The sequence below is a fragment of the Aulostomus chinensis genome, chromosome 22 (genome assembly GCF_037954235.1).
Source record: "Aulostomus chinensis isolate RoL2024-O1b breed Wild chromosome 22, RoL_Achi_v1.0, whole genome shotgun sequence".
NCBI classification, from domain to species: domain Eukaryota; kingdom Metazoa; phylum Chordata; class Actinopteri; order Syngnathiformes; family Aulostomidae; genus Aulostomus; species Aulostomus chinensis.
The window spans coordinates 5,322,033-5,350,008 of record NC_141341.1 but is presented as its reverse complement, the minus strand read 5'-3'; the positions used below and the strand labels follow the sequence as shown (position 1 = coordinate 5,350,008).

The 27,976-nt window shown below is 43.5% G+C and overlaps 1 protein-coding gene across 7 annotated transcripts in view; it reads right to left on the bottom strand.

The window, feature by feature from the left end:
* The window catches only part of elmo1 (engulfment and cell motility 1 (ced-12 homolog, C. elegans)), a 109,620-nt gene that overhangs the window by 1,798 nt on the left and 79,846 nt on the right, over positions 1-27,976 (bottom strand). For all 7 annotated transcript variants that reach the window (XM_086192665.1, XM_086192670.1, XM_086192669.1 and 4 more), the window contains 5 exons: positions 10,190-10,353; positions 7,682-7,794; positions 2,984-3,091; positions 2,121-2,203; positions 217-294 (listed from right to left, as the gene is read on the bottom strand). In XM_086192665.1, the coding sequence (XP_086048791.1) occupies positions 217-294; positions 2,121-2,203; positions 2,984-3,091; positions 7,682-7,794; positions 10,190-10,353 (546 nt within the window). The remainder of the gene's footprint in view (positions 1-216; positions 295-2,120; positions 2,204-2,983; positions 3,092-7,681; positions 7,795-10,189; positions 10,354-27,976) is intronic.

The following is a 27,976-nucleotide window of genomic DNA, read 5'->3' as shown; positions in this document are numbered from 1 at the left end:
AGAAAAAAGCACCCAGAAACACAATGCCTGATATTCAGCTTGACTTCACACACTGTCTGCGTGTCAACTTCAATGCGCAGAGATCATTTCAAGCATATAATCTCACTTCTACACTCGTCTACAATCACACACAAGGAGGCCAAACTTTGTCTTTGTGGTTTCACGCATGTTCACTGACACTGTCGACAACTGCAGGGTCTGGTACCGTGGGTTTACCTCATGCTTGTCAGGAGCAATAAAGTTTAAATATTCGTCCGACTCGTAGAGAACAGAAAAGGCCAGCTCCAACACCTCCTGGAGAGAGAAGAGTGTGACAGACGAGAGGGAGGAATGGAGAAGTTGGGGTCAAAAAAGGTGAAGCAACAGGTGAGATTTACATCAGAAAACTGCCACCTCCCCCTCCTGTCCTCGCGTCAGGTTGGCGTCTATTACATCAGCTGAGCGACACAACAGGAAGAGAGGAATACCTCGGATGCCTTTGCTAGATGTGTCATACCGGGGAGCTGAGGATACGACATGATTTCTAGCACATTCCTTCAAAATCCGATGGCCTGCTGTGCAAAATAAATTGCACACAGTATGAGGACAGAACAAGGACATAGAGAGCCAAATTCACATACATGAAAGTGATTCATTACATTGCACGCTTGCAATCTGCGTGAAATTAGCGTCAGATTTACTAAGGCGGCAGGTAATTACACAATCAGAAACTGGGACTGCAGCCTAGGGTGTATTTTGTGAGCGAGAGCTTAAACGATGCGGTTGAGAGGGAGGGATTTGTCTCAGATCAAGCAGCCCAGGGAAAAAAAAGACGTGGTGATGACGAAACGCAAATTCTATAGGGAAACGACGAGATTCCAAAACGCCACCTCTATTCCTAGCAGAAAAAAGAGAGACAATTTTAGCGTCTGGAATTTTTTTCATCATTGAAATCTTTTTTAGAAAACAAATGCGTGAGGGATTTAATACCTGAAATTACGTTACAAAGACGGAAAAATTCAAAAGCCTCCACGTGAAAAACACCTCCAGAATCCCAAATGAACCCAAACCAAATGCACTTTTCATAAATCATAAGCATGCATTCACCACCACGCACCAGCAGCTGTGCTAGTGATTCAAGTTCATGTGTTACTGTAACACACAAACACACACAAAAAAACAACCCATAATTTCCGATGCTTGATTCATTAAGTTTCCCATTTATTGTGGTGCACTAAAATACTGGTCACTCTTTGGGAGTTTTTGGAAGCAGGGGGGCCTTGAACCGGTGAGTAATGAAATGTGCTTGTCGTGTTCTCATTCACAACGCCGGGACAAGCTCGCCAGACACCCCAGACCCGCCTGAGGTCATTTTCCAGGACCTGCATTTATCCACAAGCTAATAAAGGAGACAAAGCAGGGAGGAGGTGTGGTTCTTTGTCTTCAGGGCAATTTATCCAAGATGTAATATATCAGAGTAGCGGGGGGGGGGGGGGGGCAGGCAAGAGATTCGCAGGGGGAAAGCACAGGAGAGGAAGGTTTGATGTGCACACTGATGGAAACAAGATGGCTCTTTTGTCCTGGTTAAGGTGCCTCAGAGGGCACGATGGCGTGTTACTTTTGAGTTTAGGAAACTGAGAAAACAGCTTTTGAGGCCTTAAATTCCCAATTCTGTATTTTCTGTTCAGACTTGTGACCTTTTGATGTTTTTGCAGATCACAAGACGCAGCAACGTGGCTACCTCCCGATGTTAAATGCTTTCGTACTTTCAGCTCAGCACCTGTCCAACTTCTCTGGTTTTGGATGTGTGTGCATCCTCTCTCCCTTCCCTCGCTCTTAAACTTAACCACAGGAGGAAGGATGTCAGCAGGTTTTAGTGGTGATTTGCTTCTGCAGCTAAAGGACTATTCTGTGATTTATATCCACACGATGCTGATGGACAAGTCTCTCTGTGCCCTGCACTAAGATGCAAGTTAGTGTTATTTCCCAAAGCCAAATTATGTAACTGACATCATGTTATGCAACTCTCACGCACACAGAAACATGTTCTCTCACCCAGATACACACCCAGTCACCCACCCACCCACTTACCCACACACACACACACACACGTCTGCACGTGTCCACATGCAAACACACACCTTGTTTTGCTTCAGGGCTCCCTTCTCCTTCATGTGAGGACAGTCTTTGCCGGTGATAACAGCTTTGATATCAGCCACAGGCACTGCAGAGAGGACAGGAGGGACTTCACTACAAAGCACAACAGCGATGGTGTTGTCCCAGATGGGTAGTTAGCTTGTTCAAGTGATTAAAGGTTCAGATCCTGCCAAAGTCTGTCACTGTAAAACTGAGAGTAAAACCGGTGTTAACAGCCCGTGATGGTTCTCAGACACTGGCTACGTTACCATGGACAGCAAGATTCTGATATTACATGAGGCAGACGAGGCAAACCTGGACAAGGTTGGAGCACTCCCATCTTAGTCACAGTCTGCAGTGCCCCATATTTCATTTTTATTTTATTTTTTTGAACTGTTTTTGCAGCATTTTTGTCACATGAAATGTAGTCAAGCTGCTTTACGATGCACAGTCCAGCTTCCAGTGGATGACACAAACTTGGTTCACTGAAAACATCCGAGTGACAAGATGACAAAAATGTTTCAGGTCAAACTCTGGCAGAAAACTCTGACGTAGAATGTACCAACATATCGACACCATGTTGGATTATGGCTCGTGTGAGCAGGTATGTGAATGGAATCTCCTACAAGCAACTGATGGTTACTTGTTTATTGGGAATTAGGTCAATAGGCAAACTACTGTCGTCCATGTAAACGCAGCTACAGTCTGGCCAGTGTCTTCAGAGAGAGCAGAGACTGCAGGCGCTCAGAAAATACACATTTAAATACATTTTGTGCTGAAGACAAGCAAAAATAATTACTGAGGTAAATTAGACAGTAAAAACTGTCCGACCAAATTAAAAATTTCCATAATTTCACGCAATACTCACATTTGTCCTGTAAAGAGTCGTGGGGCACCTCTCCCTGAGGGCTCTCCTCCAGGTCTCCATAGTGCAGGACTTTATGGTTCGGAGACAGACGACAATACCAAAACTTATCTGGAGGAAACAGACAGTGGGGTGGGGTTGGGGTGGGGGAGATTTAGATGAGGTCTGAAATGAGTCAGGGGCTGGCATATGGGACTGCATGAGTCATCAACAGGAGAGAAAATTAGCACAGCAAAAAAGTCTGTTAAAAAATTAAAAGCCCGCAGCCTTGAGGGAAATATACAGATGGACCACGATGCTCCACATGAGGGAGGGATGATGATGATGGGCGCTGAAACCAACAGTTGGCCTTCATCACTGCAACAGCAAGATACACTCAAAGAGCGCTGGCCACTAGAGCCAATGTAAGAGCAGATGCAGTTCTTCACAACGTTAAGTGGATCTGGGTTAATCAGGCTCCGCCCCCTCACCAAGTTCAGCGAAAAAATGTGGAGGGAGATTTTTTTTTTTGTGTGTAATGGCAGACTCCAGAGAAGCCAACAGGCGTGTGTCTGAGCCAGACTGGGTTTGCCTGACTGAAACAACACCGAGCCTTCACTGAGGTTTCAACATCCTGGACAAACTCACTGCAGGCCCTCAGTAGAAGCTCCAGGCCTCCTGTCACGTGTCTGAGATTTAAGGTAAAAACATGCTTAACATTCATTTCTAAGGGTCTGTTTACGACTTGAATGATGAAATTGTAATGTTAAATATCTAATTGCTCTCAATGACCACTCACAGTGTTTCTACACCAAGGCCACGAAAATATTACATGAAACACAGAAAAATGAGAGCTAATAAATGTCAGTGATACTAGCACACATCCACTTGTTGTAACTATGTCAAAGAGATCTATTCAGTCATTTATCATTTTGGTAATTCTATAAAGATTAATTATAATAATAATGATAATAATAATAGGGTAATTGAGTTGGCTATACGTATGCAGGAAAGGAGGCTTTAAGACTTTTATTAGACGTGTATAAATATAGTCGACATCACAAGGCAGCTTGCTGTCAAAATGTTTTAGTACTTTAATAAGCAGCACTAAAGCAAATTAGTGGAATTCATGCATAACATTATTGCTTTGCTGCACGTCTCATTTTGCATTAAATCTGTCTGCATGTGGCTTTCAAGTCCACATTTTAATGCAAAGCATTTAAAATATATTTTTTAACGGCTGTAAAGGCAGTAAACGTGTCACAGACATCATCATGTTTTAAGAACACATAATTGGCTAATTGGTTTAATCCTGCAGCAGCAGCAGAGACCAGCTGTGTGTGGAACGTGCTGGTCAGCCTCAGTGGTGTGACTGCTGTTCATCAGTGGTTCCCCGTCCATGTGGGCACTGAGCTTAGCTGGCAGTGAGCGGGTCCAGACTGGGGAGGTCTGGCTGGCGTGCGCTTGGATGGCACAGTCCAAATCCTAATTGCTGAAAATAGACAGTTGGCGGTGCAACGCTGGTGCAGAGTGGCACCGGTCCACGAGGAGCAGACAGAGATGTGTGGTGGCGGCTTGGAGGAGGAGGACGGGGGGAGAGGTTGGGAGAGGACGCCATCAACTGTTAATCTGCTTGTGCATCTGCGTCTGTACACAAGCACATATGTTCTGCTTTTCCTGAGGATCTCTGATTCAGTTTTGTTCTTGTTCTGTATCATTTCAACCAGAATTGTCTCCATTTGATACCAAACGTTGCTACAGTGCAGCAATTACAAAGGCCAAACCTGCTTCCCTCCGCTCCTGCACCCCAGCACCCCAGTACCCCAAGTGCTGTTACCTGCCAGGACCCTGCACTTAAAACATTTTACAGGTACTGCTCATTCTTTAAAACTTCAAAAACCATCAACCTTGGCTTTCACAGAGAAGCATCCTCTTGTAATGGGCACACTGGCACTTTGCAGCCACTCTGAAGTCAGCTAAATTAATATTTGATGTAGGTACTCGAGTTCCTCCGGGCTAAAGGACTTGGAGAGAGTCAAACAAGAAGCTGAGGGAATAGTGGGAGGTTGGGAGGAGTGGGCCATTTATGTAAAAGGTAGTCCGGCACATTAAAAAAAAAAAGTTTCTAAGTCTTTTTTTTAACCTATCTTATAAGTAGGATTGAGAAATTTGTCTCAGCATTATGTATGCAACAACCTAGTCTGCATTTCCCGTCTCCCTTTTTGTGAAAACCAAGTGAATTTGAAACTTGCTATAGGGGTTATTTGGTTTTTTTGAGCTCAGTTTCTCGCTATCAGAAGAGGGATATACTTTAAGTACCAGCATGAGAACAAAGGCTGGGAGAGGAGAGGGAGGCTAGGACGGGTGGAGGGAAGAGAGGGATGGGAATAGAGGGAGAAAGAAGCATATGAAGGGAGTAACATGCACTAGCACAAAGATAAAGCAGAGAGGAGAATGAATAATGGTAGACGGGGCAGCAGTTCCAAGCGCAGAGTGGTGAAACAGCATGTCCTTGACTCCTTCGAGTGTCCTCAGAGGCAAAGACGGCAGACGGCTCGCCTACAGACCGCTGGCTCTTGGAATACATTAAAGAACTCTACAGACTACTATTCTCACAAATGACTTCATACGCAGCTGCATGTGGGGCTGAACTTCCTGATTGACCTGTTGATATCAGATAGTTCTGACACTACCAGCGAGGTAAATACTTGTAAGCAAACACACATAACAATTGCCTCCATGTGTTTCAGCCACTGCGCTGGTTTTTGATCGGAGGAAGACTTTCATACTGCTAAACTTAATTTGGCTGCATGGCTCTGGGACACAGAGAGAGGTGACACTGATTATGACAGAGAGAGAATGTGAAGGAGAAGGAATGTAGGTAGGAAGTAATGAGGTTACAAATACATCATCCTCCTCATTTCCATTTTCAATGTATCTGAGCTTTACTTGACTGTTTTTCTGACAACATCTGAACACAAGTCTGTACTTTTTACTCCTCAAATTCTACAATCGAACTCATTACTTTAGTTTACATGCACGACTGACAAAAATGACGAGCAACGTAACACGATTAACAGACAAGAGTATGAAGGGGATGTATTATTTGTTCAATCTGCCCATTGCCAACACTTAAAAAAGAACAAGATGTCTGCTAAACATCAAGAAGCTTGGAGGATGAAAAGGAGCAGAAATAAACCACTCGATACTATAACATGAGTACATTTCAGAGATGGAACTTCTTTACTTTTACTAAATTAAATAGGTTGAATCAGTATTTGAATCTGTCTTTTCATGCAGGAGTATCTGCACGTCTACCTCTACTTGAGGAATGAATGTGTGCCCCTCTGCCACCTCTGGAGAGGAAAGTCGAATGACTTTGCCAGCAGAGAGCAGGGAGGAGATAAGTGGGTCATCAGCTAATGTAGCAGGGTTTGCTTCATGTGTCATACCCAGCAACGGGGTCAGCAACCACCCTTCCTCACCCATTTCCTGTCCCTTTCTTGCTCAGAGTCACTCTGAGAAACTTCGACCAAGAACGGCTGCATGACAAACTATTATCCAGCTAATAGAATGACAGGAAACACAGGTGTCAGTGGTGACTGATACAGCGGTGTAACTTAAATGACTGAATGTCCAGCTGGTGTCGGGCAGCTGATGACAGTAATGCAATAAGAGCAAACCCACCTCAGCGTCAGAGCCTGCCACCTTGATGTATTTGAATAAGCAGCTGGGGAGAAAGGTGAAGTAAAGTGCAAGAGGGAGGACATAAGAGTGAAGGGATCAGGCCTGAAGCAGATTCAATCCACTTTGAGTGAAGAGCTGTATCTTACATTATACAGGCTGCTTCTCCTCCCCTCTTGTGGCAGCGAGTGTGAAACACGATATTAGATCCCTGCACAGCTCTGTCTTAGCTTGCTGCTGGGATTCTACGTTTGATCCGTTTCCCTGTCTACTGACTCACTGAGAAGGATTATCATTAATATGTACAATAAAATAAATCAAAGACGCATACACAAAAAACTTGGAGATCATTTGCCATTCGCCGACTTTCGTTGAGAAAAACTTTTCACTTTCCGTAGATCATTCAAGTGTCAAACTCTGCACATACAACTTGTGCATGGAGGCGCTCAAAGATTCAGCTGAGGGAACAAGAAGAAAAGCATATTTCTGACTGGAGGGGAACTTAAATGGTACCACAGATAAATCAGGCGTTCTTAAAAGTGAGCATCTTCAGCCTTTGACTGTCACTCGACTGGAAGTTAGTTGACAGTAGAAAACACACTACTTTAACATTTTCAGCGCACACAGCAGGTCTGCCCTTTTGTTCCTTTCCTGTATTTTCTTGAAGCTTTTGCTGAAGTTTGTCTTGACATATAAATGCGTGTTTACAATGTTTTTTGTCGGTGCGCAGCTTTGCATACCATATATATGGGAGGTGGGTTTGTGCATCTCTAGACAGAAAGACAGAGCTATGAGTAAAAGTGGCAGCATGTCTTGATTGTGTAGAAGCAAGCAAGAAAAAGTTAGGTGAGTGATCCTGACAAAACCCCAGCAGCCTCGTCCGCTGCAGGATCTTTAGAAAGCAAAGAGGGAGATGAGGGATTCTCTCAGATTGAGCATAGAGAGCTGTGATTTTCAGGCATATGTGGCTTGTAAATGTGTGTGTGTGTGTGTCTGTGTGTGTGTCTCTCTCTCTCTCTCTCTCTCTCTCACTCTCACCTTGCCTCCTGCGACTACTGATTTTCCTGAAGCAGGTTCCCTCACACAATCTGTTGAGCCTCTGTTGTTTGATCAACTCCATGATCTCTGGCTGGATCTTCTCCCTCAGCTCCCTTTAAAGAGAACACACACACACACACACACACACACACACACACACACACACACACACACACACACACACACACACACACACACACACACACACACACACATTAGAAATTGCAGCCAATTATCTGAATCCTGTAAAACACAACTGTCCAGTATTGCAGGCAACAGCGATCTCAACGTACTCTAAGACTCTCATGATTTTGATGACATTTTCCCAGCAGTCTGTAATATTCATCCGAGTAGCCAAATCTCAGGGATTATGACAGTCAGGAGGGAACACGGAATGTGACACTGTGCGTGCCAAACACACAGAGATACACATGCATATACACACATAAACAAAATTATGTTATACAGCAACCCACAAGGCTGATCTGTAGAAATCTGTAGAAATCTGTACAGCTCCAGCTGCTGCTTGGCTGGCTGTCATTTATTCATGCATCTTCATGTATGTGTTGCATATGAATGTGAAGCACACAGCGCTAGTCCACATGAATTATGTATATTATCTGCTCGAGCAGCGCTGCTCCCCATCTTTTATTTCCCTCCATTATATTGCAGTCTGTTCTGATGTGCCTTTAGGCTCTAATGTACCTTTTTATTCATCTTCTACCCTCGCAACACTCAGGCTTTGACGTATGTTTGGTGTATTTGCAAAAGTATATTAAAAAAAATCGATAAAAGTTTGAACATTAGGAGGAAAAGAAAAGTTGCAATGATCCGAGGTAGATTCCTCACCCCAGCAAATGTCAGTTAATCCAGAGCTGCAGGTTAAAGAGCTCCTGAGAGAAATCCTGGGTAACAAACTGAATCTCCATCTTCTAGGAGTTTAAGTGCCGCTTTGGTGCAGCTGCAGCAAAAGTGGCGGACGAGAGGAAGCAGCTCTCGTTTCTTGAAATGGATGCACCGATCCAGAATTGGATCAAACAGCTCGATCAGATATTATAATAAACAACTATCCCAATCTATTCAACCACATGTTGTGGTATCGGACTATTTCATGCATCAGCAGTGTGCTGGTAGACCTGGAGGCTGGATTCTGAGAGGTAATCAATTGCTATTTTCATAATAATTGAAATTCAATACTAGCATGTGTTTTATTTTGTTTTAAAATGTTGGGAAAGTCTTACTTAAGTCAATCTTGATGGTGCCAGTCTCTTCCACACTAAATAAAATAAATTCAACATTACTACTGGATCGATATTCAGTCTTGCCCAGGTATCCGGACTGAAACATCTGCATCAGTGAATCCAAAGTTAAGGACCTTGCAAATGATGCCTTTAATGTGAATAATCTCCCTAACAAACTGAGGAAATAGAATCAAAAGTGTTGAAAGTGCTTGGACCACATGAATTGATTGGCTGCAAAAGTTTAGTCTTTACCCTTCCAATATTGATTTAATAATCCCTGAGCTCAGCATTGATTACTCTTCAAAGGGTCAAGCTCTCTTGGTGAAATGATTTTTCAGTAGTGCTAGCTACTCCATTAAATACAAGCAGGACAAAACAATGCTCTCCATTAGAGGGTCTGCATCCGTGATCAGTCGATGACTGATCCATCACACACCACTTCTTCCCGCCTAATGAGCTGCAGGCTTGATAATGGAGTATTCACTGATAATATCCTTTGGACTTAATGCATATTTTCTATCTTCAGACAAAAGCAAAAATGCAAAAGCTGCCACTGTATTAACGACCGCAGCTTTCAGGTGCATAGATTGTGCACTTGTTTAAGTCGGGTAAGTGACGAGAGGAAAACGCAACAACAAAACAAAGACTAAAGTAGCAATCTGTTTTCCTTTGCTGAGACGTGACATCAAGAAGTTCAAACTGTGCAGGAGACTCTGGTGTATTGTTGTAATCAAGGCAAACGTGTGTGTGTGTGTGTGTGTGTATGTATAGATGTACAACACAGAGGCTAAAGGCAGCTTCCAGTTTTAATTCTGGGAACAACCGATAACCCTGATCCAGTCCATTTGAGACGTCCACAAGGTTCATTCTGGGTCATAAGATCCTTTAAGAATCCAGGACTGAAACTAATCAGGGAGTTATTGATAAACAGCAAGAGATGATTGATTATACTGTGAGAAACTTCTCAAAGAATCTCAACAAAGCAGCAACACCTGCAGGAACAAAGCGGTATTCACTCTTACACTTTCTAATTTGCAGCTTTTTGACACGTAATAGTTTGTGGACACGTGTTGCAGCAGTTGCAGTTCTGTTCTGTTAGCATGCCATTAGTAACACCTACGCTTATTTCCTATTTCATCTCAAAAACGGCTGCTGTGAAGAAGCTTTACTGCCCTTCGAGCTCCTATGGGATCCTTCGGTCAATACAGTGTGGTGTAAAGCGCGTGCAGGTTTCTAGCACGTATGATTTAGTGACTGGTTCACTCACAGGATGGGACGCGACTGGAAGTCCTCCTGATTCATCCTCTCTGACTGACGTATCTTCAGGATCTCTGTGTAGCTCAGGTTTTGCAGACGACTCTTGAACTGGTCCAGGGAATTAGGCTTGAGAGTCAGCGCACGCATGACCTGCTCCCTCACCACCTGCATTACCTGTAGAGGAGAGAGAGAAGAGGGGGAGGACGAAGAGGAGGAGGTGAGTGAAACAGATGCACAGATGGAGTGGCAGTCTGAAAATAGGGAAGTCAAAATCAACCCAGTCGCACCTATTTGAGGTCAGGGGAGCATAAAAATTCTGTTCCCGACTGGATTAATTATGTGATTTCTCTAAACTGGAGCCTGTAATCCAGTCAGGTGCGATGAATTCTAGGAGGAGACGAGCAAGGCAGGATAAATCAGCAGTGACTAGTCAGCTGCATCGGGGAAATGCATGACAGAACATCCCAGTTATCTAATACCATTAGTTTGGCTGCAGAAGCACGAGATGAGTGGTGCTCCACAGAAATAAAAATACAATTAGAGCACGCTCCACAACACATAAAACCCATCACGCATGTGGCGCCATTTCAATCTACACACAGGGCCCTCCTCAGCAGAGCAGGGTTTAAAACAGATGCACTGATGCAGACCAGTGACAGACAGATTAGTGCCCTCTTTATTTGAGACAACTTCCATGAACGTCTACACTCACAAGGCCATCTGACAAAAATGTCTGTGCTGCTGACATTGATTTATTCTTTTTTTAATGTAGCTTTACTAATGTTTCAGAAACAAGGCTTCTATCTGCAGATATATGCTGGTAAGTGCACCATATTCTTATACTGTATATATATACATATATATATATGGAAGAATATATAAAATATACATTATATTTTATAATATAAAATTTCAAACAAGTACACAGTAGAAAGTGCGCACATAAACAAACATAAAATTTTTGTTAAACAAAATTAATTTATGTAAAACATTTTTTGTAAAGCTGTTGTATTTCATCTGATGCACACGAGATAATGCCAGTATATCCATCCGCCATCAGTCTCACTTGCTCTCCATGGTACTGACGTGTGCCGTTTAAAAACCATCAGACGATGAACTAACAGAACCAACTAACATCGTTTATTCATGTGGACAGAAAATAGTTCAATACCCAAATAGCAAAGAAAAGATACCAGCTGATAAAAATATAAAACAATAATATAAATAGGACCCGAGTGGAGAAACAAAGTGTATGCAAAGTGTTTAGGAAAACAAAACTGAAAAAAAAAACCCAGCTAAATTTAGCTACAACATTATTCAAACCCATTAAGTGAACCGAAGCGAAACTTTGAGCTATTTCACAATCGGCATCAATAGAATCACCGCAGCCTCCACAAACACAACTGCACAGTGACACCTGCCTCTCTTTAGCATGCTGCTAATTCATTTATATTCTTATAATTACTTAAGCTTGATCACAAACGTAACAAAGCGGGATCATTTGATTTCGCTTAGCAAAAATGACGTAAAGGTATACTCTGCCCCAAAAGTGTATTTTGATATCACAAATCTATCTTTGCATTTCTTCTTCTGACTCCAGAGCGCAGGAAGAACCAGCCATGTATAATTGGCTCCACACTCACGACGGCTGACAGCTGAAAACCGTAGAACGCCCCAGTTCATACAGCGTTGACCGCCTCTGCAGAGCAACTGTATGCTTGGTAATCTCAGTGATTTGCACCAAAAACAAACGCTTCCAGATCGCCGCCACTGTTAGCGAGCAGGTTCTAGCACCAGCTTGTCACTCTTGCTGCTCCTGTGAAGCTAAACACACCCAATTGTTAGCCTCTAAAAGGCAAACGACAATAAATACATACAACTATGACTTCAGCTGAGAACAAACATGATTACAAATGTGCAGAAACTGTTCAAACACAACACAACATCCCCCTGCAGCGGTGGTTTCCCCTCCAAACACAGAGTATCCTAGAGAGCTCGGGTTTATTTGGGTCTGTAAATCCTGCTGAGACACTGCATGTGTTTTTGGGGCTACAAAAATTAACATGACTTGACTTCATAATATTTTTCCTACACAAAACGAGTAATGCTGTTCCAGTCATTGCAGGCATCACGATGGTGGACGTGACAAGCAGCCCTGATTTTGGATCAGCCTTGTTAACAGGAGCCTCTGGGCCTGCAGATGCTGATTCACTGGATTAGATCACACTGAGGTGACAGAGAGAAACAGACCGTCTTCCCCTCTGTTCTCTTTGATTTCCCTGCGTTGTATTTCCTGTATTCTGCTTGCCTGGTTGATCAAATGCTTGAGGACACTAAAAAGTATTTCCAGCCTTTGCAAACACGCTTCCTCACAATGGCGACTCTATTATAAGGACAGACAATAAGTGTACGTGCTTATACAGAAAAGTAGAAATGTGGAGATGAGGAGTCCTGCCAAAACCCAGTGAGCCAAAATACCAAAGGTTGCCTTACATAATATATGTCTTGCCGTTTGTGTTTACTGCGAGCCGATTACTCATCAACTTGCTGACCTTTAGACCCTCACTCGCCACATCAAGCATAAGTGCATCGAAAATAGATGATGCAAGTTGCTTTGAACAGCACAAACCTCGTCTCAGCACCAACACAATTCAGGTTGACACAAACGATCCAGAATAATCTTCTTAAAATCTCATTAGTCACATTAAAAATGCTTTACCAAGAGGTCTCTGCGTGCCACAGAGAGGAATTAAGCCATTTCTAAATGTAGTTCTGATAAGAGGTAGCATTCATATCACATCAACATAAGAAGGAAAATGTTTCCGGGTGATTACACGATTTAAAACAGCGAATCTGGTGTGTAAATGTGTTCAGAGGCTGAAGTCAGAGCGGGCTGACTGACAAACGGGCAACACGCTGAACAGGAAACAGGAACTAGAGTGGCAACAAGGATGGTTTATTATCATTCATGAGTAATCGAATGATTCACTAGATTTGATAATTTTATGAATCATTTTCCAAGTCTAAAAGTGGTGCACCATTGACAGCGGGGTCACAGGAAAAAAAAAAAAAAAAAAAAGAGTATTTATCAACTTAAATGAAGGCTCATCTCAAGACATCTGTGCTATATTTGTAATGTTTTCATAGCTTTGACATTTTGCAACTGTAGATCTTCTTTCGTCTACCTACGCATGCCTCGTATTGTAGATTGATGGTCATCTGGTGGGAAAGAATGGTTTTTCTTAACGTGACTTTGTCCAATGTTGATGAAGGTAACGACCTCACTATCAGAGGTCACTGGGTCATAGAAAACCCATGAAAGTTACGGAATTTGAAAATGACGACCTCACACAACCCCGCCTCGCTGAATCTGAACTATCCCTTTAAGATACGACATCAGTGAAGAGGACGCCGTCTCCGAACCTAAGTGGCATCGAGGCGGATACAGAACATCCGTGACTCAGCACGAGTGCGTTCTTTAAGGCAGACACAAGTTGACGTCGGGACGTCTAAAAATAATCACCGCTCTGCACTGAGATTAAGCCATGATTAGTCGAGGTAAAGGCTATAGAAAACTGATATAATCATCATCTCTGCTAGCGACCTGACTCATAGACACGCCTGTTAGCATTAAGTATCCAATAAGTGATACGGTAATATTAGAAAAATGAGCTTCATTATGATTTTATCATGAAAAAGAGCCATCTGCTCCTGTTCTCTTCGATCAGAATGAGTCTGAGCCGAGTCTCTGGGTTTTGTGTTCATGTGTCTGTCCCCTCTCATCCTTTTGTTTATTCATCCATACAGACAGCTGTTCATCCTTCCTTCAGTGTGGAACATATTCAAGCCAACTCTCTTCTCGTCATCTGGAAGGATTTTTTTTTTCTGTTTTCTGTTCCTCTGCACCCATATTTTCATGTGGAGGAACAGGTGTCCAGCTAACAGGAGAATCAGCCCCTCCAGGACCCACGTTCCAGCCTCCAGCACCTCCAGCTTCTCCTCCTCTTGTTTGAGCGGTTGCAGACGAGTTGATGAAGCTAAAGCTTGCAGCCGTGCTACCGGAGATTCATCACTCCTGTCCGCAGAGTTGCCTGTTATAAATTTCCACAATCCTGATAATTAAGTCTTAAATTAATCTATTTCTCAAGATTAAAAATGGGCTGTCAGAGAATGAGGCGCACACATTCTTCCAATAAAGAACTCATTTAAAAACTAGAAAGCACTCATGTGTGGAGTTTGGCAAAGCTCTGACCGCGAGGGGTCCAGTTGAGGACTGTCGTGAAAAGCTTGTGCTTCTGCGTGTGCTTGTTGAACAGCTTTGGTGCCTAAATGCTCTTTGGCGTGTAACTTGTTTTTACTCCTGGTTTCACGGGGGCCGCTCTGATCCTCTGACTAGATTCAGTAGGTGCCAAAAAAAGCCCTGGACTTCTGAACCCAGCCCCGTTAGTCTGAGCCTACCGCCGCCAGAAATAATTCATTAATCCTGGAAGGCAGTTTTCTGTGACGCAAACATGGCGCCTGCTCAACCAATGAGATTTTGGTCGAATGAGACAATAATGTACAATTAATCGACCTGTTGAGCAGGAGACTAAAGGCCAAGTTTAGTCACAACAGTTTCCTGTAACAAAATTTAATGAGCAGAGTTTAGCTGATCTGGTCCACCCACAACACATGAAAGTGTAGAAAACCATGGAATTTCCTGTAGACTCATCTGGTCGAAAATTGAATGTGTTTCTCCTTGGCCCATACTACACCCCTCCAACACATTCGGTGAAAATCAGCCACATAGTTTTTGTGTACTCCTGCTGACAGACAGACGAATGCCCCTGAAAACACCAGACGAAGGTGAATGAGTGAGATATCACAAAGCAAATACAGCTGAGTTTTTGGGCTGCGGTACACGACCGATTGCAGAGATTTTTTTTTAATCAAACTAACCACCCATGTCGTTATCTGCATCATAAAACAGCAGGAAACTTTGTCAGTTTGGTGACTCGGGATATTATTCAAACGTCAGCTTTTCACCGCTGAGCTCATGGTCTCCTGCAGCCTGCTCGCCGATCTAATCTTGATCTCTGAAGAGCGACCGCCATCCAGCCCCGGTGTTTCAGCCGAGCCTTCCCTGGGGAATGTTCATTAATATGCCTTGTTTGCAGTCATGTCTCCGGCAGGAAAACAATTTTGTTGGCGCATGTGGCTGCACTCATGCTAATTAACACGGTGAATATTCATCACATTTAATACAAACACATGGTCCTTTTGCAGCAGGGCAGAGGGAGGCGTTATGAATATTTCACCCCGCTCAGAAAGAACCTTGGTTTGAGGTGACAGGACGTCACCGCTGGCCCAAACTTTGCAGAACTTTCAGGATAAATTTCCTGACTTTGTTCAGCCGTCGTCTCAGCTTCATACAAGATGGCGATCTGAGATTTATCGCTTCGATCTTGTCCACCTTTATTTCTGTCTTCCTCTCTCACGCTCCCTAATCTCTCCCAGACAACAGGCCATCATTCTTTCCTCTGGCTCCTTTGGAGGGAAGTTAGACAGCAGAGCAAGTGTCAGGAAAAGTAATTAAACACTGTCCCACGAGCTGTCGAGCGAGCGTAATGAAGAGCGAGGCACGTCGACTCCTCTGCTACTTTCTTTCAGGCTCTTCTCAAATTGGGAAGTCGGCGGCTCCTCTCCTGGAGTCGACCCGGCATCTATCATCGACAACGCATCAGCTGTATCAAATTACTGTCCCCTCTTACGGACCAGTCGACTAGCGCTGCTGCTTCATTTACCTAAGAGGATGCTAATGACATCATTTACCAGCTGTCAGTCAAATCCTCACCCACTCCTGAAGCTGAAGCCGATTGTGAGGCAGAGACACTTCGGTGGGCGAAAAATAAGATGATAATCACGGGGGGAAAAAAAGAGACTTTGCTGACTCTCCCTGAAATCAGTGAAAAACTCTCCTGCATGTGGAGCGTGTTGGAAGAGTCGGTTTTGAACATACAAAAAGTATCCCTAAAGTGTTCATAAGGAATACACACACGATGGTTTCTGTCCATTCCTTCTTCTTTTAACGAGGAGCAGAGAAGGAGAGAGGCGAGAATCCTTGTCCCTGCTATTGAAATGGTAATTACATTTCCCCTCCCTGCCACCATCAATAATTATTTCCTTCAAAGCCAAAGGAAATAAAATATGTCATTAAAAATAAAACAATGCCACAGAGGTGGACATGAAAGGATGGCTGTCTCTTGTCATGCAGCCCAGACAGACAGGGCTGGTACAGGCTTGTATTAAATTTAGAAAGCTGATAAAAATGCAATGAAGAGAAGGCAAAAACCTGTTTTGCAGGACGACCGAACCGAAAGTTGAGACTAAGGTGTGATTAAAGATTCATGTTTCCAAAACAAAAACTTTCTATTAAGACATGGTTGAAATATTCTCAGAAAATAAACTTTTTCCTCAAAGCCAGGTAGAAGAGAGGCATCCTGAGGAGGTAAGGCAGGTTGTCAGGGAACCAGAGGGTTCATGGCTCTTCCAGAGATCATGTCCAAGTGCTTTGTGTGTGTGTGTGTGTGTGTGTGTGTGTGTGCATGCGTGTGTGTGTGTGTGTGTGTGTGTGTGTGTGTGTGTGTGTAGACTAGAGGAGTGCTACTGTACATAAATTAAATCTATTTATCTACACCAGATCAAACCAAGCAACTACAGACCAGCACCTCCAGGTAGGTATTATTTACCTCTTGTTGTTGTTTATGAAATGTTAGCGACACTAATCTTTGCCAGCGATGCCAACTGGGCCGGATTTTGCTCTCCATCACCCCTGCGGTCTGTGTGAGAGGACATTTGTGGAGGCACAGCAAAACACAGTTCTCCTTCTGACTGTCACACACACACACACACACACACACACACACACACACACACACACACACACACACACACACACACACACACACTTCAAATGCTTCCCACTGGCTCTGACTAAAAAAAGCTTGTGCTGAGACAACAGTCCACGCCGCTCTTGGTGACGAGGAGAGAGACAACGTTTGTTGGGACCCTCAGATGGACGACCATTAAGACGATGGCGTGAGGCAACGTTTGTGTCCGTCTGGGTTTTAATTCTCCAGTGAGGAAATCAAATATGACAAAATCAATAGGGATCACGCTGAGGCAGCAGAAAGATGTTGACCAGTGTTTACACGGTGTCTTGATTAAAGCTGAAATCATGAGCTGATTAAATGATTACTTATTGACTAGCGGTGGGAAAAAATATCAATCTGGAAAATATCATTACCCGTCTTGTGATACTGGTGCCAAATACTGATATTTCTAACCTGTTTGGATTCATTTAAAACATCCCATTTCTGATGATGTCATCTCATTGAATGGTTCTCTTGTTAGGATTTTAAACACAAGCGGTTCCTGTCACTCCTCAAGTCCAGGCTGCCCTTGGAAAATCCCTGATTTTACTGGGGCAGTCTCTGACACTGTCCGCTCAGACATGGTCTCAGTAGTTCAGCCACCATGAAGCGGGGGGATAATGCTACTGGCCCAGCGGAGCGCCGAAGCGCACCTCATACCTGCCGGGGGATCCGCAGGTCCAGGCCGCGGCACCCTCCACCTCCTGCAACTCTGATTTGATTAAATTTGTTTGTCCACAGCAGGCTAGTCGCTGCTGGTATTAACAGCAGGGAGGTGGCGTGGTTTGGCAGGTTGCTGGTTAATCGAGCAGCCCAGTGAACAAGGTGCTATTAAAAGGAACTGTAGCTGCTATAGTATCATGCAGGGATGATTCCAGTGATGATTTTACATTTTAACAACAAGTAGTCTATTACAGATGAGTATTTAATTTCCAGGAGGCACACTGACCTTCTGTGTGACACACAGGCCGCATGTTTGAATACAGTCCAACCATTTATTAGGTTTTGACCTTGTTTTTTGTGTGCTGTCTTTGGTCTTTTCAATGATTTCTTCTGCAGAAAACAAAACAGACAGTAAAGATTAGTGTAATACAGAAATAACTCCTCCTTTTTGTCTATTTTTTGGTATATTTAACACATGAATATCATCACCTACTCACTGTCACACAGATGGATGGTTGGGTGAAATGTTTTAGTCCATAAAACGCAGCTAGAGATTCACAGTAAAAGGGTGATGCAGTCTTCTCCCAAACAACTGAAGTGAATGGTGACTAAATTTTGAATGTAAATACGAGAGAAAACCATAAGATGCCTCCGTGATGCTCGTCTGAGGCAATCCAAGAGTCCCGAAGACTCGACATGCCACGCTGTATTGAAAAACATCTCTGGTGCCATGTTTTCAGCCTCACCACAAACATGGCGTCATGGCTCTCGGCTACAGTGGGCAGAGAGGCTAAAAACATGACCGTTTTTATTTTGGGGTGAACAACCCCTTCAATGTTACAGCCGTATTATTGTATCATCTGCGAGTTCAACTTTTCAACTTTTACTGACGATGCTGTCGAGGCTCTTCTTAAGTCTGCTGAGAACAACTCAGCAGAAGAAGCTTTACTCACATCTTTTCAATTTCAATTAGGTATTGAGTCCCACAGTTCCGACGGATGAGGACTCACTGTATCTGGGTATTTCAGTGAAATAAAAGAGAGCGGTGAGGGGTAAATGTAACATGAGACGCAGTGAAAAGTAGCAAAGCAGCTCTTCTCTCTCTTAGCGAATGCCTCTGGGATCTTCCTGACAGCAGCACTGCACCAGAGGGAGCTTAAACTCAACTATACGGAACGGTCCGGATATACAATGTACATGCTAAAACTGCACATATACTAATTGGTATCCTCTCTCGCATATTCCCATGTACACACAATAAAACATATCCTCTATCATCCTCCTTCCACCCGGGTCAACCAGGGGTGGCTGTTGCTGCAAGAATGTTGCCATGCCGCAGGTGGAGGAGCTTTACATGAGATGCAAGACAGCCGGAATGCATGACTGGAAGAGAAAAGGCACCTGGGAAATCACCATTTACTCTTAGTTTATCAGGGAACGGCGATGAAAGCCAAGCGCTGACCTCGGCTTGTGCATTAATGAGTATTTCACTATATTGTTGCAGGAAATATGAACATTCTGCATCAATCGTCCCAGCGGGATGAGTAAATTGGCTGTGATTAAATATCTATTCAAGGACATCCAAACAGGTGTTATTTCATTATATGAGATCATATTGGTTAGCAACTAGCAACGGTGCTTCACACCCTGAGTGGAAATAAGGTCGGAAAAAAACTGTCTTTCATGACTTTCCGGATCAGAGATCTGGAAAGATCACGTTCATCCTGAAACAAATAAAGTGTGCCAAATTTAATCCAGACACAGAGTAATAAATCGAAGTGGGATTATTGTATGACGCGGAAGATAAGGCTCAGAACCCAGCGTGCATCCAGAATAAGACACACCCACACACAAGAGAGACTTTGTGGAGATCAACTTGTCTTCGCCTGCAAGGAATCAATGCATTCTCACAATCTCAATGCTTTTCCCGGCTTTACACACACACAGTACAGCAAATGTTAGCTCTGATGCTAATGACGGATGATCCTTCTGATCTGAGGCTGCCTGAGATTAGAAACTGTCCTTTATCGTTGGTGCAAACACACATGCATCTGTGCGTGTGTGTTTGCACAGAAAAAAAGAGATATGAAAAAAAAAAATAGTCCCAGTCTGAAAATAGATGTCAAGTTCTTCCTGCTACACACAAATCATGAGAAGAAGAAAAAAAATAAACACAAAAAAACCCACACTCGTCTACAAAGGCTTACAGACACAAATGAATGCACACCAATTTGTAGAGGCGCACGCACAAACACACGCTGCCCGCAAACACGCGTGCGAAAAACAATATAGCAAACCTTCTTAAGGGAGTGGGAGGTGAGGCAGCCAGGCAGGAAGATATAAATAGCCTGTCTGAATTTGACAATAGGGCTGGAAGAGGAAAAGGTGGAGGGGGGTCAAGACAAGGAGGAGGCAGATAGAGAGACCAAAGGAGGGAGCAGAAAAGAATGACAAAAATAAATTGCTATAATAATTGAATGAGTGGGGAGGAAAGAGGTATAGAGCGCTCTGACAGCTCCAGAGGTAAAATATGGAATAAGAGGGTGGCAGGTTGAGGAGAAGCGGGGGAGGGGCTGTTGTACTGTGTCCTGGTACCAGTCATACATGTACCATTTCATGCAAGCTGTGCGGATGTATGTCAGCGTGCGCAGAGGCTTGAGCAACCACAAACCAAACAAGGCGCCCAACAAAAAAAACAACAAACCTTTTGGCACCTGCACTCGCGTCACTGCTGTCACGTCTCCTCCGACTGCACCACGTCATTAACCATGTATGAACGCATGTTAACCTCCAGGCAAAGAGAAGCAACTGGCCTGTTGTTAAGCGAGGAGCCAGAAATAATTTGCATTGATTTACATCTTGCATCCCTATTTGATTTGCGGTGAGCAGCTGTAAAGGACCAGTGTGTAGGATTTCAGTAGCTGGGTTAACTGGGCCAGTGTCGTCATCCCCATATACATGAACAGGGGAGAATCGATTCATTCACCAAAACGTGTCCACCTCCAGAAAGGTAAGTGGCGGTACCTCCCTCTACAGCGGTTTGACTTTCTTCCAGTTCATTTTTTGCATCACACACCAATTGAGAGAAACAGCAGCATCCTCGTTGACACTGGGCTTTAATTCAACGACTATCACAGGAAACAACTGGTCCTTCAGCTGAGACAGGATAAAGTTTGTCTCGTCATGTGTCCACAAAAGTGTTTTACACCATCTTTTTACACCACCACGATTCCCCCCTTCACTGTTCAACTTCCAGGTTAAACATCACGGAGGGATCTATGGAGCTTTAGCAGAATGCGGGGCCAGTTTGGGGGCTGATTCATGCGGATAAACACATCTGATTCATGTGATTTCCAACTGCATTATCTGGGTCTGTTGGTCTGAGTACAATTTCAGTCGAATGTGTACACGCGCATCTTTAAAAAGTCCATTTTTGGTTGGATTTAAAGTAAAATTATTAAATTTGTTTTCCAGAATCTCACAAACTGAATTAGTGAGTACCACTGCCTTCCTTTCCAAGCATTTAGTAAGACTTAGGGTGGCCTTCAGGCTAAATCACCAGTCTAGCAGAAAACAGGCAACTTCAGTGTCACTCTTGTGTCACACTTGTCCCTCTCCTCAGTCTTTTTCCCTGTTCTCTCCCCCCGCTTGTCCTGATGCTGTTTTATTTTCATGTCTTTGCCTGACAACAACATTATTTCATTATCTAGTGGGAAATAATCAGTATGGTTGTCCCATTTCTCGAAATGTAGGTACTTTATTTTCCCACAACTCGAGTGGCAACCTCGACGCAAGAACAAAAATGTGTTTGGTTTGTCCACTGCAGGCTACTGCAGAGACACGGAGGAATCTGGGGATGGTGACCTACTTGTCACTCCCTGATCTGAGTCAACGAGAGGTGAGGAGGAGAAGGTCCACCATGTCAGAGAACCAACCTCCAGATGTTCACTGCTGATCTCAGGACAGGGGGAGCACTGGATGAACTTCGAAACCTCGGGGGAACTCAAGAAACTGTCTAAGATGTCAGACTTGATCTCATGCATATGAAAAATCACATATGTGGTGATTATGCATAATGAAAACTTAGTCATGATGAATATTACATTTCCGCCAGCACATCCCTCCAAATCCTACACACTGGCCCTTTAATTAGATCTGAACTCCCGAAATGCCAAACTTTCTAATAATGATGCATAAAAAAAACACGACAATCTGGTTTTCAGGCTGCAATCTGGTTTTTCAATTCAGTTATGGAGGAATTTGCCATTTATCCTCAGATCAGTCATTAAAATGCATTCTTTACCATAAAAAATACCTTACAAAGACTGAAATAATCCTGTTTTTTCCGTGCACAAGTTGTATTTTCCACTCATATACAGTATGCTGTCATTACACTTTGACGTATGTGGTACATTTGTACATTTCATTTCTCCTCTTTTATCATTTTATTGCCTGTAGTACGTATTGTTGTACTATGTCTACACAGCTTTTCTATTTTACCATTTTATTTATTTATTTATTTTTACACTTAAATGCTTCTTGAACCTGAGCACCTCAAGGTGAAAATCCCACTCGGGGATCAATAAAGTTTTTTTCTGATTTAAAAATCAGAAAAAAAAAAGCTTGTCAGTACATTTGAGAAGTTGAAACACACTTCAGGGCGTTTTTGCTTGATTCAGGTTCAACTTCCTGTCAATTGATAACATATTTCAGCACCTTGTTGACCAAAGCATCACTCCGAAGTAGAAGACGCTCCTGGAAAGGATGTTAGTGGATGCAACGCTGTCCAAAAGTAAAGAAATACGGGATTGGTAGTATTTTGCTGTAATCTCGTGTCAAACCGTTCTGGATGAAACTCTTGGGGAATCTCATCCGAGGCTGAGCGACAGTGGAGGAGACAGTAGTACTGGCATTGAATTCCTCTGGTGACAACGGTGGGTGTTGGTGATGAGGAGTAATCCCATTCATAACAAAGCCCAACCCCCACCACACATATACACACACTGGAGGACAGAGGATGCCTGGAGTGTGATGGAGAGTAGATGAATATGGGGATGAGGGTTTTATGTGAGAGGGTGTAATTTTAATCTAGCAGATTATGTTTGTGTGACTGACTGAAAAATGAAAAGGCTGTGATCTGGTCTAACCTGCTTACGCCTCGCCGAGTCCACACAGCCCCATCTGCCCCTTCTCTTTCTCTTCCGCTCTATCTCCCTGTCCCATCCCTCCCTGCCCTTTCTTCTCTCTCCATCCACCTCCTCCGCATCCAGGCAACAACACAAACACTCCCTCTTCCTCCCTTACTACCGACCCCCCCCCCCCCCTCCTCCCCCACTTTAGCCATCCATGTTAATTGAAAAACACTCTTTCCCACTAGACTCTCAGTACTTACATGTCACCTCCATGGTTCTAAGTGTGGTGTGATACTCTCCACAGTGACTGATGAATCCTCGTGGCTTTCACAGAGAAGGAGTTTCTAGCGCCCGAAAGGAGACGGGGATGGATGGAGGGAGCAGATGGCTCCTTAGAGGAGCAGTCTAGCTGACTGTGGCTGACAGTTAGCTTTTGCGTTAGCCACAGTGATGGAGAAATCAACAACAACGACTTGTGCAACTCCTTTTGCCTTTCCTCCTCTTCCTGTCTTTTAGTTATTCCTTGACATCTCCTACCTCGCTTTTAGTATATTTCCTTCAAATTAAAACAAACAAACAAACAAACAAAAAAAAACAATCCAAGCTGTGCTTCTTTTCTAAGATACTCTATTCCTCCTCTACTTTATTATTTGTGTATTCTTCTCTACCTGCCTTCTTCCCTCCCTCTGTGACTCTAAGAGCATCAGCCAGGCTGCTCCTCTTCGCTTATGTTGATCTCCGGGCTTAAGCCCTGATTGGACACACGCCATGATCAGAAACGCCAATTGTGGTGCAGCAAGTGGATCACATGATAAGTGTGTGTGTGCATGTGTGTGTGTGTGTGTGTGTGTGTAAGTGTGTGTGTGTGTGTGTGTGTGGGAGAGATGAGTGGAGAGAGAGGTTTAGACAGAGGGGGAGGTAGGAAGGGAGGGACGAAGGACGAGGAGGAGAAGAAGGAGGAGGAGGGGTATCGTGAGTGGCTGCAAGCCGCTACATCAGTAAGGGATTTTTTTTCTTCCTCCAAGTGCTTGAGTGGAGAGAGATGGAGGCTTTATTTCCTCTGGTGGTGGTGGTGGTGTTGGTGTTGGTGGTGGTGGAGCAGTGGTGGGGGTGGGGGCTCTGATGGGGGGGGGGTGTTCTGAGACTTTGGATGAAGAGACTACGGGCAGCAGCACACAGTCTCTGATAGACGTTCACGAACACTGACGCACATAAACACAACAGATACAGCGGAGAAGTGGCTCCATCTTACTGAAACAGAGCCACAGAAGTGCAGCGCAGCAGCAGTAAATGGACAGAGGTTGCTATGGAAACAGGGGAAACGGCTGCCTGATGGTCGGCACTGCGCCCCAGGAGCATCAGACTTGCCTCCATTACACAGTCAACATGTCCACACAGCACACCTTTCTCTACAGAATAACATTTGTAAAAAAGGAAACCACGCCTATAGAAACTCTACAACTATGTGTGTGGGTACGTGTGTGTGTGTGTGTGTGTGTGTGTGTATCGCTGCATTTCGAGCTTTATTTAAGCTTTTGTTTCCTTTGTCTTAAATGAGCATGACTTCATGTTGAGGTAGTGTGCTTGTGTATGCAGAGTAAATGCTCAGTCAGCCATGAAGAGCCATCAGTGTTTATGAAACGCTCATGCGCTCACCCGTGCGCGCGCACACACACACACACATGCACACGCACACACACACACACACACACACACTCACGCACGCACTCTAATAAGGCGATTTAGTATTCTATAGCTCAGAACGCTGCCAGGGTCTGACTGCTACTGTAGGAGCTGCAGGGAAATGTAGCTATGTTTGGAAGAGGACACCCTCCGAATTATCCTCGACACAGTTTATTACACACACACACACACACACACACACACACACACACACACACACACACAGCCTTAAGAGGATATCTACATAACACTGTGCGTAGACTGGCAACATGAGCAAATTTACATATTATAGTTCAACAGTCAGGATTTATTTTTGTTTATAGTGTTGATTTTGGCAGCTATTTTTTAAAATATAGTCCTATGTGTCACATCATTTATATATAAGTCATCATATATAGCCATGCTGTTTCTATTTTAGTGACATTATAGTGAACCAAAAGTCTCATCTTAGTCCATGAACAGCTTAACCACAGTTTTTTCTTGTTTTTCCTTTTAATACGGCTCCTCAGGATTTTCTTGGCAGCTGATTTAGATTTTTGGTTTTATTCTTAGTCTTTTTAGTAAAACACATCTACTTTAGTTATATTTGAGTCCTACTGTTAATTTCAGTCGATGAAATCTCAGAACGTAGTGGCCAACGAATGTCTTTAAACTACTTTTCTTCGCTGAAATTAACACGATGTTAGAAGCAGGGCTGGAAATGACAAAGGAAATAATCTTAGTCCTCAAACAGCGACGGGATTATATTTGACTAAAAGTCATTAAAAACGTGCGATGGTTCCTCCAGTAGTGTTGTCAGGCTTCAGATGAATGCAAACACGTCAAATCAAAAAGATCTCCTGGCACTGTCCAAGGAAGATCTCGTTTTGAATATTTAATTAAATCCTTTTAATGTAACAAAAAAAACTGCATTTATATTGAAAAAACACGGTCACCTTGGAGGAGTCGCACGCTCTACATCGTGCACTTCTACTTACTAGGACGCATGAACCAGTTTTGTGTAAATTCGATCTTGCTCAGATATTCAACACAGTACAGAAGCTAAAGCCTCTCTAACTGCTGGGTGAGTGTGACACTACGAAGGATTATTTTTACGGTTTGAATTTTATTTTATCTCGTCATTCATGGATTCATTTACAGTCCTTCAAAGAACTAGCACCACAAACCAATTTTCTTTCTCCAGATTAGTCCAATTTTGTCTCTACTTCCAGATAAAATAGGATCTTCATGGCATCTGGAGCATCTTCCTCTTGTATATCATCGGAACAGTTTTAAATGCAGTCAACGACACAAACAACTGAGTTTCTTGTTGACAGGGTTTGGTGGGAGCTAACTTTCAGATGTTATCATAAGCTCTGATGTCTCCAGAGTGTTTCTACATCCCTAGTGGAAACAAACTGCGACGCAGTGTTTGCGGTTGAAAGCGCAGAGCTCCACACGCACCATTTAGCTGATAGGAACCCCTCGAGACTACACAGCCTAACTATCGACAAGCTGCTGCTGCTGAATCTCAAACTCCCGAGGTAGTGTGTGATGGGAGATGAGGTCGAGCAGGGAGGCATCATCTCGCCCAGCTCTGTATCGAAAGAGACTCGTATCAGGACGAGGTGTGCAGGATGGGACTGGAGAGCAGGATGGCTTGTTAAGAAGCTTGCTCAACCCTCTAAAACTAGAAGTATATGACAAAGGGGTAACACGAGAAGTTATTCCAAGCTGATCAGAGCTGGTCTGAGAATGAATATCAGTTAATAACACAAGTTGTGTTTTAGTTGTTAACGGCAAGTGTGAAAACATAGAAGTTGGTGAGGATTAAAAGCAATACTTCACCCACAGTGAAGTGCATTTTGCATCTGAAGTACTTAGAGACCGGTGTTTTCTGCTCACAGAGATGACTTTCCTCTCCTGTCTTGCTTCGAGGTAACTCCAGAATGCAGGAGGAGCCAGCTACACATATTCAGCTTGAGGCTGATGCCGACTGATTGCAAAACTGTCCAAAACCACGTTTTGATTTGTGCTAAAAACAAACTTTATTGCAGTTTGCATGTTGCTGCTTCTTTGAACGAATACGGACGAGCACAAGCGAGTTAGCTGGTCACACGTCTCAATTGTTCACAGTAGTAGTACAGTTTGTTCTCAGCCCAAATACAAGCGTTTATGGATTACCAAGCATACGGCTGGATTAACACGTGGATTATGCAGGATGATGAGTTTAAGAGTCTGTTCACAGACATTTTTTTGAAAATTGTGCTGTTGTTAGCCATCAGTTAGCATTAGCGTCAAGCTCAATACCCAATTGCTGACTCTTTCTGTACGCTAGAGTCACAAAGAAGGAATGCAGGAGGAGGAAAAAAGTGTCTTTGTGAAGTCAAGACAAGTATTTTCTAGCACTTGGAAGATAAAATAGACTTTTTGGATGAAGTATCACTCTAACATTTATCTAGCCACTGTTACGCTTTTGATCTCGTCTACCGTTGATTCTTCAATCACTGCATCCTAAAGTGGATCAGCGATGTTGTAGCAAGTCTCAAGACACAACGATCCATTATTCATATCACTCAGTTATTTCCTGCGTGTGAAATCTGAGTTTTCTCAATCCAAGCAACTTCTCTTTGTTTTGTCTGGCTTATGACAGCACATATAGGAACGTAACACACCCGAGGGTTGTAGTGAGGTGGTGAGCGGGAAGAGACTTAAAAGTGGGAAAAACCTTTCACGTGCTTTTGTCTTTTATAGTCAGGACATTTCTGGCCCTTACGTGTTCTTAAAGACCGATTATCTTAAACTGCAGTCCTTCAACATTTCATTCACAACCAAACAACCGCTGACACATTAATTTAATCTGTTCGCAGACAAAAAATGAGGGGCTTTACCTCACACGATGTAAAAAAAGAACAATTTTGAAGATTTGCCCCTTCACTGGCTCATGCTACCCCACTGAGAATCAGCCTTGTAGTTTTACATAACCCTGCTGACAAACCATGAATCCCCTGCTGAGTGAATATTTTCTTTCTTAACCTGCAGAGTGAACCTGGAGCTGAGCTGTGAGCTACAACACACCAGCAATGGCTGGGGAACAGAGGGGCTTGAAGCTGGTCTGAATGTGTCTGACACTGTAAGATCAGAGTACTTTGTTTGACAAATCAGGCAGACAATCAGGATACAAAGAGGCATCTGTTGATTGCCACAACTAATGCCCAATTGAACGGACAACATTCAATATGCGTCATAAACAGCTCATGACTTCCAGTGTCTGGCAGCGCAAACACACGTCGACTATGTGAGGCGAGTCAACATTAGCCAGCTAACAGGAAGTTTTTCATCTTCATCCAGACTGAAAAGAGCTTCAAATGAAGATGTAGGAGCCTAATTAGTAGCTCAGCCAAGGGAGGCAGCTAATGTTTCATGTCA